Source organism: Oryx dammah, unplaced genomic scaffold (assembly GCF_014754425.2).
Source record: "Oryx dammah isolate SB20612 unplaced genomic scaffold, SCBI_Odam_1.1 HiC_scaffold_25, whole genome shotgun sequence".
NCBI lineage: Eukaryota > Metazoa > Chordata > Mammalia > Artiodactyla > Bovidae > Oryx > Oryx dammah.
Genome location: NW_024070209.1, coordinates 102928923 through 102943481, shown reverse-complemented (window position 1 = coordinate 102943481; position 14559 = coordinate 102928923). Strand labels below are relative to the sequence as shown.

The 14559-nt window shown below is 49.5% G+C and overlaps 1 protein-coding gene across 1 annotated transcript; it reads left to right on the top strand.

Moving 5' to 3' along the window:
• The first annotated feature begins 67 nt into the window (after positions 1-67).
• On the top strand, positions 68-10807 carry ABO (ABO, alpha 1-3-N-acetylgalactosaminyltransferase and alpha 1-3-galactosyltransferase). The gene is made up of 6 exons (XM_040225740.1): positions 68-93; positions 159-210; positions 370-515; positions 1308-1343; positions 5352-5480; positions 9249-10807. The coding sequence occupies exons 1-6, from the start codon at positions 68-70 to the stop codon at positions 9937-9939; spliced, it is 1080 nt and encodes a 359-aa protein (XP_040081674.1). The 3' UTR covers positions 9940-10807.
• The last annotated feature ends 3752 nt before the right edge of the window (positions 10808-14559 follow it).

Genomic DNA, 14559 nt, shown 5'->3' with positions numbered 1-14559 from the left:
TTTCCTGAAGTGACTGGGAGCCTGTTCCCTCTGCAGCCAGGGTGAAAACGGCGTGGTTCTGCAGCGGATGCTGCTGGAGAAGAAGGAGTCCAGGTAGGGCGGCAGCTGGGCTCCTAGGGCTGAGGGGGCCGTTGCCAGAGCTTCCCTTCGGATCGCAGGGCCGACCTGGGGGTCCATGGCTCCTCCTCTCCGGAGCGGGGCTCTCCCCAGGCCGGTTTGTCACCATCTGGCGTGGCATCGCTTCGGGCAGACTCAGGCACCCAGACACGACCATCGTGTCCGAGGTGTCTTCGCCCTGCTTCCCGCCCCCGGTCCCCTCACCTGCCCACGTGGCCGAGCTCTGCAGCCATGGGGAGCCCTCCTCAGTAGGGGCTGCGACGTGATGGCCCTCAGGAGCCCTGGCCGGGCTGCACAGCAGTGCCTCTCCCAGCGCCATCAGCTCTGAGCGCTCTGTTTTCCTCCCTCAGTGAAGGTGACAGCCACCTGGACGCCTGCAGGATACCTGAGGTACCCAGGTACTGTAGACCGCGTCTTTGGGCGGTGTCTGGGCAAGTCAACTTGCTGTCCCCCGCTCCAGTGTCCCCCTCACACCCCCTTTGAGTCGGATTGTAAGATTTATCAGGAGGGAAGGAGCAAGGGAAGCTGGGAGGACGGTAACGAGGGGCAGAAGAGAATGGGAGCAGGGGGAGCAGGCGTCAGATGGTGGGGTCACAGGTGAGCCCCCCGTGACCTCGGCCTCTTGGCTGTCCCAGCTCAGCGGTCTTACCCAGGGTAGACTAGCTGTAGCTTCTAAGCCTTCAGCTCTGTTGAAAACTGACAGGGCTGCTAGGGAGGGTATGGAGGGTGAAGGAGCCGGCAGGAGAGCGGAGGGGGGTAGTGAGTTGGCCCCAGGCAGGATGCAGCCGGTGGACAGGTGGAAGAGGCCACCCCTGTGCTTCCCACTCCTGAGTAAAGCAGGACACCAAGACCTTCCTCATAACGAGTTAGACCACAGGGAGGACTTCCAAAGCACAGGATGGTCTCTAACCTCAGCTGAGCATGAGACGGGGAAGAGCCTCCTAGCCCATTCTCGCATTTCCACCCCATCAGTTTATCTGTCTGTTTATCCCTAGGGAAGCCCCTGACACCCCTGGGCTGGGGGAGGGGTGGGAGGTGGCTGGATGAAGGAAGATGGGAGGATGGAAGGAAGGAAGCCCCTGTGGCTGAGTGCCGCCTCCTGGCAGAGCTGCCCACGGAACTGGGAAGAGGCCCCTGGCAGCTCTGGCATTGGTGATGTGTGTCTGCTCACACGCATGTCTTGTCTGCAGGTTGCTTTACCCCAAGGCTCAGCTGCTCAAGCCCTCGTAAGTAGACAGTTTCTGCCGTGGCTGCAACCGGTGGGTTCCCTGCCACCACCTACCTTCTGGTTGCCTTTCTCTCGCTTCACTCCCTAGTTCCAGTCTTTTTTTTTGCCCTTTTCCTTTCCTTTCTGTCTGTGCTATGGGAGGCTGGGCTAGTTTTCAGTGGGTTTTGTACACATTGAAGGACCGATGGAAGGTGCCTCTAATTTGTGGTTACCAGGAGCTGTGCAAAGGTCCACACTAGGCATGGAACCTTCTCTTGTTTCTTCTCGGCGAAGGAAGTTGGGGTCTGGGTTGGGTTATCCCTGAGGCCTTTCCATGAGCATCAGTGTCTGAGGGCTGATAGTTCCAACTTGCCTTCACATACAAGTGTCTGTCTCCTAATCCGGGCCTCCTTGCCTGTGCCCACACCTCCTGCTTCCACTGCCCGAGAGAGAGTGCCGGCAGCCTGTCACCGAGGCACTAGATCCCCGAGCTTCAGGACAGGAAGTCTCCCAGAGACCCGCTTTCATCAGCCCCGTTTTATGGGCCAGGAAGCTGAGGCTCAAAGAAGTGACGAAGGTTGCTTGAGGCCCCTCTGCCGACTCCCGCAGCCAGGGATTCAACCTGAAGGGATGAGCGGTGTTGGCAAGAAACTGAGGCAGCCTCTCATTTTTCTTGGACTGCCTGTTTATTTCAAGCTTATGATTCTCTTTTATACTTTTACAAAAGCATTAGGTCAGAGGTTTGATATTTTTAGTTCCCATTGATCCAGATTTATTTTTCTCAAAAAATCATTGTTGCCCCTCAAAAGGAGTTCCTTCCTCAGCGATTCTCTTATCTACTTCTTCTCATGTGTCCTTGTGAATACAGTGTAACTCTTGCTAATGTCTGGGCTGCACACCACATTCCTCAGTTTATTTCTTATCTTTCTAAGTCCTGTTTGCCCCTAGTATCCTAGGCTCACTATTTCTTAGAAAGGGCTTCTAGCTAATAATATCTCTAAAGTCCCTAATTTCTATAAGCTATAGTAGAATATGCTAACATTATAGCAATCCTTAAATCTTTAGCTTCTAACTATTTTAATTATTCCTAAGCCCTAAATTCAACAAACTCCTTTGCCATAAACACTTTTCTCACAAATGGGCTTCAGATAGCAATCCCTCCCATGGCCTCAAGCTGCGGCCTGCATGCTCACCCTGGAACAATCTTTTGTAAAAGTCCTTGAACAAATGTCAGTGATTAACTTTATGAATTATTCTTTGAGCACAGCTGCAGAAGGCTTTATGCCTTCTCATGCTCCTCTCAAAAACAATAAGCACCTTAATATTCTCTTCAGTCAACTCAGCCGAGGAAAGGAAAAGACAAGTCAGAATCACAAAGCCTAACTCCTTCCTTCCGGGTCCGTGCCTACAGAACAGAGGGAGGGGGTTTAGGGCCGTGCCTCCATTTTGTCAGTAACGCCTAACGCGGCTCCCGACACCCCTCGGCTGGAGAGGGACAGGTCAGGACGCAAGCTGAGTGGCCTCTGTCACATCCTGCCACGTCCCTGCCAGGGGACCTGGAGGCGCTCACTGTCATTTCTGAAACCCATATACATGCCTCCTTGAACTTCCAGAGCCGCCAGCCACGTGTGGCCTTGAACGCTTGAGACAGGGCTGCTCCAGGATGAGTTGTGCGGTCAGCGTGAGATGCCCAGTGGGCTCCAAACACTCAGTCCATGAAAAGTGTGCTAGGAGTGGGGATTAACATAGGCACACTGCTGTATATAAAACAGGTGAACAACAGGACCCACTGAATAGCCCAGGGGCTCTACTCAATATCTTGTCATATCCTATATGGGAAAAGAACATGAAAAAGAATATACATGTATAGATGTATACCGGAACCACTTTGCTGCACACTTGAAACTAACGCAGCATTGTCAACTAACTATACTTCAATCAATACATCAATCACATACTGAAATGATACTATGCTGGATATGTTGGGTTGCACAAAGTCTATCATATGAACAATCATTTTGCCTGGTTCCTTTTACTTTTATGTGACTCCCAGACAGTTTTTAGTGGCATACATTTCCGGGGGTCAGCACACATCTGGAGGGGCAGGTTGGCAGGAACTTTTTTGGTGGGTCCTGGCAGGGTGAATGAACACTCGTGAAATAAGAGTCAGAGGAAGGTGAAAGGGGTCCTTGCCGGCTGGAGAACGGAGAAGGGGCAGAGATCACAGGACACGAAGAGCCCCTGCGAGGAGAGGGGGCTTGACACTCAGCTCTGTCTCTGAAAGAAAACCTTGTTCTGTCTACTCACAGCAAGTGCGTGGGTTACCCACCCCAGGTGATTCTGACACTCCCTGCAGTCTTCACAGACGCCGCAGGTGGACGGTCAGCCTCGCAGCCTGCCCCCACTCAGACCCTCGTCGCAAGTTCCACATTGTCATCTGAGCTTTTGACCAATGGGCTATAAATCATTTCCCACCACTCGCTCCTTGGGTTGGATGGTTTGCTGGGATGCTCCCTGAACTCAAGAAGACTTTACTTACTAGGTTCTTGGCTTGTAATAAAGGATTCAGCCCAGAGACAGTCAGATGAAGAGGTAAATAGGGCAGGATGGGGGAGGGACGGGCGCCCGAGCCCTCCCCGGAGCACCTCCCTCCCAGCACCTCCCTGCGTTCACCAACCTGGAAGCACTCTGAACTCCACAGTTAAGGGATATTTATGGAGGCTTCATCTCACTGGCGTGATTGATTGTTAACTTGACCTCCAGTCCCTCTCCCTTCCCAGGAGGAAGGGATTATCAGTTCAGTTCAGTTCAGGGCAGTCACTCAGTCGTGTCCAACTCTTTGCGACCCCATGGACTGCAGCATGCCAGGCCTTCCTGTCCACCACTAACTCCCGGAGTTTACTCAAATTCACGTCCATCGAGCTGGTGATGCCATCCAACCATCTCATCCTCTGTCGTCTCCTTCACCTTCCGCCTTCACTCTTTCTCAGCCTCAGGGTCTTTTCCAGTGAGTCAGGTCTTCACATCAGGTGGCCAAAGTATTGGAGTTTCAGCTTCAACATCAGTCCTTCCAATGAATATTCAGGACTGATTTCCTTTAGGATGGACTAGTTGGATCTCCTTGCAGTCCAAGGAACTCTCAAGAGTCTTCTCCAACACCACAGTTCAAAGGCATCATTTCTTTAGCGCTCAGCTTTCTTTATAGTCCAACTCTCACATCCATACATGACTACTGGAAAAACCATAGCCTTGACTAGATGGACCTCTGTTGGCAAAGTAATGTCTCTGCTTTTGGATATGCTGTCTGGGTTGATCATAACTTTCCTTCCAAGGAGTAAGCATCTTTTAATTTCATGGCTGCAGTCACCATCTGCAGTGATTTTGGAGTCCCCCAAAATAAAGTCTGTCACTGTTTCCACCGTTTCTCCATCTATTTGCTGTGAAGTGATGGGACCAGACGCCGTGATCTTTGTTTTCTGAATGTTGAGCTTAGGAAGGGATGTGAGGCACAAGGTTCTAAGTTCCAAGTTTCTAATCCTGCTTGGTCTTTCTGGTAACCTGCCCCTATCCTGAACTACCCCCAAGCCCACCCAGAGTCATCTCATCGGAACAAAAGATGCTCCTACTATCCAGGACCTCCCAAGGGTCCCAGAAGCCTAGTGCCAGGTAAAGGGAGGGCTGTGGCAGAGACCAAATGTCTATTTCTTGTTATGGCAAAGTTCCCACGTGCTGAGAGAGGGCTTAGTGCTTGCCCTCCCTCGAGACTGTGCTCCTCCTGGAAACGGGGCCTCACAAGAGGATGTCTCAGGGGACCTAGCACATGGCTGGTACTCAGGAGGGGTACGCTGAGTCAGGGCAGTGAAGGGAAGGAAGTGTTTCGTCCTCAGTGCTGAGCTTATGCTGCCAAAAGCACTGGGTTGGGAGTCCGGAGTCCTGTCTGCTCCTAGCTCTGCAGCTTTGGACAAATCCTTCTCTATGGCCCACATCCCTATGACCTGCTCTCACATGCTGTGAGTCATCTCCCCAGGAGAGTGGACGTGCTGGTCATGACCCCCTGGTTTGCTCCCATCATCTGGGATGGGACCTTCGACTCTGCCATCTTGGATGCACAATTCAGAGACACCACCATTGGGCTGACCGTGTTCGCCATTAAAAAGTAAGTGACGGACGCTCACCCAGGGTGAGCCAGGGAGCCGGCCTGAGCTGCAGGGCAGCGCTCCTCTCTGTTTTCCGGGACAAGGTGCTCAGCTCACAGGGTGGGTGGGCGTGCGGAGGCAGCAGTGACTTTGGGTGTAGGTGAGCGTGGGCTGGGTTGTGCAGGGGTCACTGGGCAGTCATATATATGTATATATATGTGTGTGTGCGCCATGATAGCACGCAGCGACGTGCGCCCATGTGAGCTAACTCACTTCAGTGGCGTCCAACTGTTTCTGACCCTCTGGACGGTAGCCCCCCAGGCTCCTCTGTCCATGGGATTCTCCAGGCAAGAACACTGGAGTGGGTTGCCATTTCCTCCTCCAGGGGATCTTCCTGACCCACAGATCAAACCCCTGTCTCTTATTTCTCCTGCATCGGCAGGCAGGTTCTTTACCACTAGCGTCATCTGGGAACCCCTGCTCAAAATAGCGGGTCCCACAGCTGAGAGTCATCACCCCAGGGGTTACTGTCAACCTTTTAGAGACGGGCAGCTCACTTCACCATTTCCAGTACCAGCCACTGTGCCAGGGGCTTGACCCCACCACAGCCCAGACGCTGGTGCTCCGTTACCCCAGTCTGTCACCCTGGGCGGCCAACTGTTTGCAGCTGCCTTCTCCCGGCTTGCGGGTCCCCTTTTCGCTCTGTGGGTCATTTCTCTCGCTGTGCAGAAGCTCTTCAGCTTGACGTAGCGGCGCGCTTATTTCCTCTTACTTGTGGCTTAGCTGTTGTGTCCAATAAGTCGCTGCAAAGATCAACGTGCAAGAGCTCCCCACTGTTTTCAAATAAATCTTATAGTCTCGGTCTTACACGTCAGTCTTCAATCCATTTCGAGTTCATCTTTCTGAGCATGTAAGACGGAGGGCTGCTTTCCTTTTTCTGTGTGCCAATATTCAATTTTTCCACATGCTGCGGCTAACAGCCAGCATGAGGTGCTGAATGTCCTGAGTGCCGCATCTGAGACCTTGAGCAACCATATACATACATATTTTAAAACAGAAGATTGTGTGAGTGTAAAAAAAATATGTCAGATGGCAATATGAGCTCTAAAAAATAACTAAGTTTGGGCAAGGGGATAGAGAGTAATTTGTTTTCATGTTTATTTGCTCCTTTTTATTTATTTTACTTTTATTTATTTTTTACTTGAAGGATAATTGCTTTACAGAATTTTGTTGTTTTCTTTCAAACCTCAACACGAATCAGCCATAGGAATACATCTCTCCCCTCCCTTTTGACCCTCCCTCCCATCTCCCTCCCATCCCACCCCTCTAGGTTGACACAGAGCCCCTGTTTGACTTTCCTGAGACAGAGCAAATTCCTGTTGGCTCTCTATTTTCCATATGGTAATGTAAGTTTCCATGTTACTCTCTCCATACATCTCACCCTCTCCCCTTGTCCATAAGTCTATTCTCTGTCTGTTTCTCCACTGCTGTCCTGTAAATAAATTCTTCAGTTCCATTTTTCTAGATTCTGTATCTATGCGTTAGAACACGATATTTCTCTTTCTCTTTCTGACTTGCTTCACTCTGTATAAGAGGCTCTCGGTTCCTCCACCTCATTAGAACTGACTCAAATGTGTTCCTTTTTGTGGCTGATATTCCATCCTTGTCCTTCTTATTGGGCTGTAACTGGCACGTGGTCAGATGGACACGTTCAAGTGCACAGCCTGCTGGGCTTTTACATTTGATTGCACTGGTGTAAGTGCCAGAAGCTCTGGGGCGTGTCCAGGCTGGGCTTGAGTCAGAGGGTGGGATGCCCCTCTAGGGTGAACACTGCAGGGGAAGGGTTCCAGGCAGAAGAAGGTGCAGAGGCCTGGGGGAGGATGGATGGCATGCGTCAGGAATATCAGAGAGCTGGCCTGCCCTGACGGAGGAGAGAGAAGACAAAGGCAGAGCAGATCTCGTAGGGCCTGGTAGACCATTGCAGGATCTTGAGTGCTTTTTTTTTTTTTTTTTTTTAAGACAAGAAGCCATTTGTTTATTTATTTTTTAAAAGCCCAGTGGCATTTTTTTTGAAAATATCTATTTGTTTGGCTGTGTGAGGTCTGAGTTGTGGCACGCACGCTCCTTGCTTTGGTAGGTGGGCTCCAGAGTGCTCAGGCTGAGTGGCATGTGGAATCTTAGCTCCGCAGGCAGGGATCAAACCCGTGGGCCGTTCATTGGAAGGAGGATTTCTACCCACTGGACCACCAGGGAAGTCCCAGGGGGGACTATACCTAGCAGTCGGCAGCTCTTGGCCCCCCACCCCTGCGCTGCCTCCCTCCCCGCTCTCCCCACTGGTGAGCTCTAGCCTGCTGTGTGCATCTGTGAGTCTGTCTCTGTTGTCTTAGATTCATTTGTTTGCTTTATTTACATTGAACACCACGGAGAATGTTGTTGTTGTTCGGTTGCTAAGTTTTGCCCGACTCTTTGTGACCCCATGGACTGCAGCACACTAGGCTTCCCTGTCCTTCACTGTCTCCTAGAGCTTGCTCAAACTCATGTCCATCGAGTCAGCGATGCCATCCAACCATCTCATCCTCGGTCGTCCCCTTCTCCTCCTGCCTTCAGTCTTTCCCAGCATCAGGGTCTTTTCCAATGAGTCAGCTCTTCGTATCAGGTGGCCAAAGTATTGGAGCTTCAGCTTCAGTCCTTCCAATGAATATTCAGAGTTGATTTCCTGTAGGATTGATTGGTTTGATCTCCTTGCAGTCCAAGGGACTCTCAAGAACCTTCTCCAGCACCACAGTTCAGGAGCATCAGTTCTTCTTCGGTGCTGAGCCTTCTTTATGGTCCAATTTTATAGCCAATATTTTACAATACCTTTAAAAGGAGTATAATCTATATAAATGTGGAATGACTATTTTGTACTCCTGAAACTAATACAATATTGCAAATCAACTATACCTCAATTAAAAAAGAAAAAGACATGAAGCCATTGGATGGTCCTGAGCTGGGAGACAGCCATCATTTGGATACTCTCAATCATTTGAACTTTTGCCAAACTTGTGGATTAATCAGATATCTCATGGTTGGGAACATTTGCTCAGCACCAAACAACCTGAGCCCCTCCTCTAGCTACAGTCAGGGTCTGTTACTGTTATGTTTGGCTAGTGGAATGGCGATGGTTTTGTCTCTGATGTTTAATTTTGGTAAAATGCACATAGGGCTTTCCAGGCAATGCAGTGGTAGAGAATCCGCTCATCAATGCAGGAGCCTCGAGGGACTCGGGTTCGATCCCTGGATTGGGAAGATCCCTTGGAGGAGGAAATGGCAACCCACTCCAGTATTCTCACCTGGAAAATTCCATGGACAGAGAAGCCTGGCGGGCTACAGTCCATGGGGTCGAAAAGAGTCACGGCACCACTGAGCATACACAACTCACAGAATGCACATAATGTAAGATTTACCATCTTCACTGTTTTTAAGTGTACACTTCAGCACACATTTCAGTGTACACACTGACGATGTGGTACCTCCACCAGAACGGGTCTCATCTTGCAAAACTAAAATTTCGGTGCCAAATAAACACTCCGCTGCTGGTTCCCCACTCCCTCAGTGTCTGGCAACCACCGTTCTATTTCTGTGTCTAAGGCACCTCATCCACGTGGACTTTTTGTGGTTGACTTAATTTCACTTCGCACAACGTCCTCAAAGTATGGCTACGGTTTCACAAACTGTTTTTGCCGAAGGGGATTCTTCTGCCGGCTGTTGGATTCTAACACCCACCCTCTCCTTCCTGTTGGGTTTAGATACGTGGTCTTCCTGCGGCTCTTCCTGGAGACGGCGGAGAAGTACTTCATGGTGGGACACAAGGTCACCTACTACGTCTTCACCGACCGGCCGGCGGACGTGCCCCAGATCGCCGTCCGGGACGGGAGGCGGGTGGTGGTCCTCCACGTCGGCAGCTACAGACGCTGGCAGGACATCTCCATGCACCGGATGGAGATGATCAGCAACTTCTCGCGGCAGCGCTTCCTCCGCGAGGTGGACTACCTGGTGTGCCTGGACGTGGACATGAAGTTCAGCGACCACGTGGGCGTGGAGATCCTGGCGCCGCTCTTCGGGACCCTGCACCCTGGGTTCTATGCCGCCGACCGCCAGTCCTTCACCTATGAGCGCCGGCCCTTGTCTCGAGCCTACGTCCCGAGAGACGAGGGTGATTTCTACTACGCGGGAGGCTTTTTTGGGGGGTCAGTCCCTGAGGTTTACCGGCTCACCACGGCCTGTCACCAGGCCATGACGGCCGACCAGGCCCAGGGCGTCGAGGCCGTGTGGCACGACGAGAGCCACCTGAACCGGTACCTGCTGTCGCACAAGCCCAGCAAGGTGCTGTCCCCCGAGTACCTGTGGGACGAGCGGATGCTGCAGAGACCGCCCTTCCTCCGGAAGCTGCGCTACGTGGCCGTGCCCAAGAACCACGCAGAGATTCGGAACCGATGAGAACGTACTTGCCAAGAAAGTCCTGGGTATCAGACTGCAGCACATGTCAGCGGTTCTACCCTCTCGATAAGGGATTGGCCAAAGGTTTGATGGAACCACTGAGAACGTACTTTTCAAGAAAGTCCGTGGGAATCGGGCCGCACCTCATGTCAGTGCTTCTACCGTCTCGATAAGGGATTGGCCAAAGGCTTGATGACGCAGGTGAAGCCATCGGCTTACTTCGTCTTCCGGAAGAAACTCCACTGGGCAGACAAAGCCGGCCCTGCAGTCTTCATTCCCTCCTCATCCCGCCTCCTTTTTCGATGTGACTCGTCCTCCAAGGGCTTGACAAGGTCACCTTCCTGGGACGCTTTCTTGGTTCTCTCTTCTTCCAGTCGTTGAAGGGAATTTCTCCTTCCTCTGACAAAACAACAACAGAAAGAACTGTATTTTCATAAAGCACTAACGATATACCTTTGGTAGTGTCTGCCTTTCTGCGTAACTTACCCATTGGTCTTGCCCATTATAATGTGAGATCCTGAGGGTGGAGATCAAGATGTCTTCATCTTTCTATCCATCAGCACATACCTCAGTGCCTGATGCCCAGGGACTTTCAAAATTGTTTGCATTTAAATTTCAGGAAGGGACTTCCCTGGTACCCATCCGGTGGTTAAGAGGCTGCCTACCAATGTTGCGGACACAAGCTGGATCCCTGATCCAGAAGCTAGGATCCCACATGCTGTGGGGCCTTGGCTACTGAGCTGGCGCAACCTAAAGGAGTAGCCCCGACTTGCTGCAACTAGAGAGAGACCCAGAGATCACGCGCAGCAAGGAAGAGGCTGTGTGCCACAGCGAAGACCCAGTGCAGTCAGAAATAAATCAATGAATTTAAAAAATAAAGTAGATTAATTTAAAAATCAAATTAAAAGTAAATGCATAAATTTAAGGAACTCTTTGTTTTGCAGTTTCTTTTTTTTTTTTCCCCCAAACTTTATTTAAATTTTTTATTTTGTCTTGGGAATAGCAGATTAACAATGTTGTAGTTTTAGGTGAAAAGGAAGGGACTCAGGGGTACATACACATGTATCCGTTCTCCCCCAGACCCTCCTCCCATCCAGGTTGCCACACAACACTGAGCAGGGCAACTCTTTTTTTCCTTAACTAATTTTTTTGTGGGGGACAGTGCTGTACTTTGCTGCTTGCAAGATCTTAGCTCCCCATCAGGGCTTGAATCCAGTTCCTTGTCAGTGAAAGTTTGCAGTCCGAACTTCTGGGCCACCAGGGAATTCCCTACACGTCAGGGACTCCTGAAAGCCTAGTTTGCCGTGCTGTGTGAGTGGGGGAGGCCCAGCCTGGAAACACTTCCGGCTTTGGTTTGGGTTGTTGCTTTGGGTTGTCTGTCTTTTTCTTATTGATCTGTAGGTGTCTGTTAGTATTTTGGATGTTGGCCCTTCTAGTAGACACGTTGAAAATAGCTTCTTCCAGTTTTTAGGTTGCCATTTCAACTCTTTTAATGTAGGTAAATTTTAGAAATCATCCCCTGCTTTGAAATCACCCAAATAGCCTTCTAGTTATTCTCGGAAAGCTTTTATGTTCTTGCCTCATACTTAGGTCTTTGAAAGTGAAAGTCACTCAGTCATGTCTGACTCTTTGCAACCCCATGATGTAATTCTTCAGGCCAGAATACTGGAGTGGGTGGCCTTTCCCTTCTCCAGGGGATCTTCCCAACCCAGGGATCAAACCCAGGTCTCCCGCATTGCAGGCGAACCCTTTACCAGCTGAGCCACCAGGGAGGACCTAAGATTAAAGACTGAGGTCCTAATCTACTGGGAGTGACTTGTGTGTGATCTTAATGTAAGGGCCCATTTTAACTTTTCTTCCTCTGGGTAATCATTATCTGAACACCACTCATTGTTTGAAAACTTACTGAGAAGCTCTCTTCCCTACTGACTTGCAGGGTTGTTGGTCGCAGGACATCAAGTGTCCGTATGCGTGTTTTGGGGGCTCTCTAGTCTGTGCGCCACTGGTCTGTCTGTCCTTATCATCTTAGTCACTCTAGGTTTATACGTAGATGTTGGGATCTGACTGGGCAAGTCTTCCTACCTGGTTTCTCAAGAATGTCTTGACTGCTCCTGGCCTGTTGCATTTCCATCTAAATTTTAAACTCTTTTGTCAAATTGTACAAAGGAGCCTTCTGGGCTTTTTGAAAAATCAGAATTATGTTGAAGATATCTGGCATCTTTTCAATAATTGGGATATCCCAAAGTAAGAACAAATCTCTTCATTTATTTAGGTCTTCTTTAATATCTTTCAATAATTTCATAGGTTTCCCCATAAAGGTCTTCCAAATCTTTTTTTAAAGATTTAAAAATCTTTAAAGACTTCAAGGTTTTTAAAATCTGTTTTTCTCAACATTTTATTTTGAGAAATTTTAAGCATACAAAAAATGTAGGAAATTGTACAGTGAATATTCACATCAGTTCAGTTCAGTTCAGTCACTCAGTCATGTCCGACTCTTTTCGACCCCACAAATCACAGCACGCCAGGCCTCCTTGTCCGCCACCAACTCCCGGAGTTCACTCAAACTCATGTCTGTCGAGTCTGATGCCATCCAGCCATCTCATCTGTCGTCCCCTTCTCCTCCTGCCCCCAATCCCTCCCAGCATCAGAGTCTTTTCCAATGAGTCAGCTCTTCGCAAGAGGTGGCCAAAGTACTGGAGTTTCAGCTTTAGCATCATTCCTTCCAAAGAAATCCCAGGGCTGATCTCCTTCAGAATGGACTGGTTGGATCTCCTTGCAGTCCAAGGGACTCTCAAGAGTCTTCTCTAACACCACAGTTCAAAAGCATCAATATTCACACACCTATCGCCTAAATACTACCATTAATGTTTTGCTGTGTACTGTGATTGTACCACTAATACATGTCATCCATCTGTCTGTCCATGCCTCCGTCTGCCCGTCCGCCCGTCTGCCCAGGAAGATGCATTTCCTGTTTCTTCGTGTGTCTACTCATTCTTCATTGTCTCCTAGACAGCGTGATCATTTATTGTGGAGTGAGTTTCTTTTAGAGTCTTTCGGAAAAGGCTAACTCTTTTGTTGTAGGAGGGAGGAACTTGGGTGGCTCCAAATATCAGGCCCTCTCTCCTCTGTGGTGGGTGGGCCGCAGCTCGATCCTTCGATTACTCTTCTGGAGTCAGCTCAGTGGCTTGACGTCTACCCTACACATGACTAGACCACACATCAGCCAAAGACTTGGCTGAGGTCACACGCAGGATTCAGGGCTCCTTCTCTCTGTCCCTCTCATTTCTGGTATGTTCCCTTGTAGTTTCCAGCTGCTGTGGTCACCCCAGACTTGTCTCCTTGTTCCTCAAACAAGTAAGATGTGAATGTTTTTCTTTATTGAGTTTTGGTTGCATGTTGCTGATGGGCTTGTGGCTTTGGACTAACAGCTGTAAGTAAACAAATCGCTCCGATGTTATCTCTTTCTCCCAGTGAAGATTTTCCTTCCAAGTCTTCACTTTTCATCACTTTCTAAAGGCTTCAGGTAGTTTTGTAAAAAATGTATATTTTGGCTCAAGTTTACAGTTATCATGTCCAAGAAGGCGAGTCATCTATGAACTACTCATCCACTTCTAAAAGCAGAACTTCCTAATTTTCTTTTATATACATTGCCCATGGCTAGTAAGTTTCATTTCTGGGCATTTAATGGTTTTTATGGCTAGGGTGAATGGTTTTATTCCTATCACCAGGGTCAGCAAACTTTTTCTGTGAAGGGTCAAATAGTGAATGTTTTAGGGCTTATGGGTCATTCAGCCCCTGTCATAACTAATTTAACTCTGCAGTTAGTGCAAAAGCAACCATAAGTACATAAACAAATGAGTGGTTTTATTTCTAAAAACAGGCAATGGGATAGATTTAGTCCACACACCATAATTTACTGGTCCCTGCTACCACATTTGTCAATTAGTTATTACTGGTGTGCAGTGTATGAGAAAGCTACTTATGATTATACAGTGTCTATATCACACATCTGGTTATATTATAAGAATCTTTTATGAGTCTTGGCAGGCTTTCTTCTGATTGAGTCTCTTGAATTTTCTACGCAGATCATCACATCAGTGGTTAATAATAATAAAAATAGTAATACTTTTATTTCTTCTAGTAGCCCTGTTGACTTTCTCTTTTCATTCCCTTCTGATACCTGGCCAGCTCTCAGGGTCACGATAAACAGCAAGACCAGGCCACCCGCCCCGGACCTCGGTGCTCCGAGACCAGCTCAGCTCGGGCACGTGGCCACTGAGCTGCTTCTTGCTCCCTCTTCTTGGTTTCCTCCGTTTGGCAACAAGTTGGTAGAAGTGTGTCCTCGGGTCAGCTGTTCCCCAGGTGTCCTCCGACAGGAATGCTGGGATTTGTGCAGCCCCCAAACCACTCTTCCCTGGATTCCACACCCATCTCTGCACAGGACATCCACCCAGGTGGTCTGTACCATCTCTGGGTGGTCCCACGGTGTGGGCTCCCCCAGGAGCTCCTTGGGCAGCAGCCCCTCCTGTGGGGTGACTACGTCATGGCCTCACGGGACAGGGCTTGGTGTCCTGGGCCACCTCCCAAAGCTCTCGTGCCCGGTGTTCACATCTCTGGCCA

Coding starts and splice junctions, on each gene's coding strand:
- ABO (XM_040225740.1), top strand. CDS start 68: ATGCTGCTGGAGAAGAAGGAGTCCAG. Junction 94..158: donor CTGGAGAAGAAGGAGTCCAG/GTAGGGCGGCAG, acceptor TTCGGATCGCAG/GGCCGACCTGGGGGTCCATG. Junction 5,481..9,248: donor ACCGTGTTCGCCATTAAAAA/GTAAGTGACGGA, acceptor TGTTGGGTTTAG/ATACGTGGTCTTCCTGCGGC.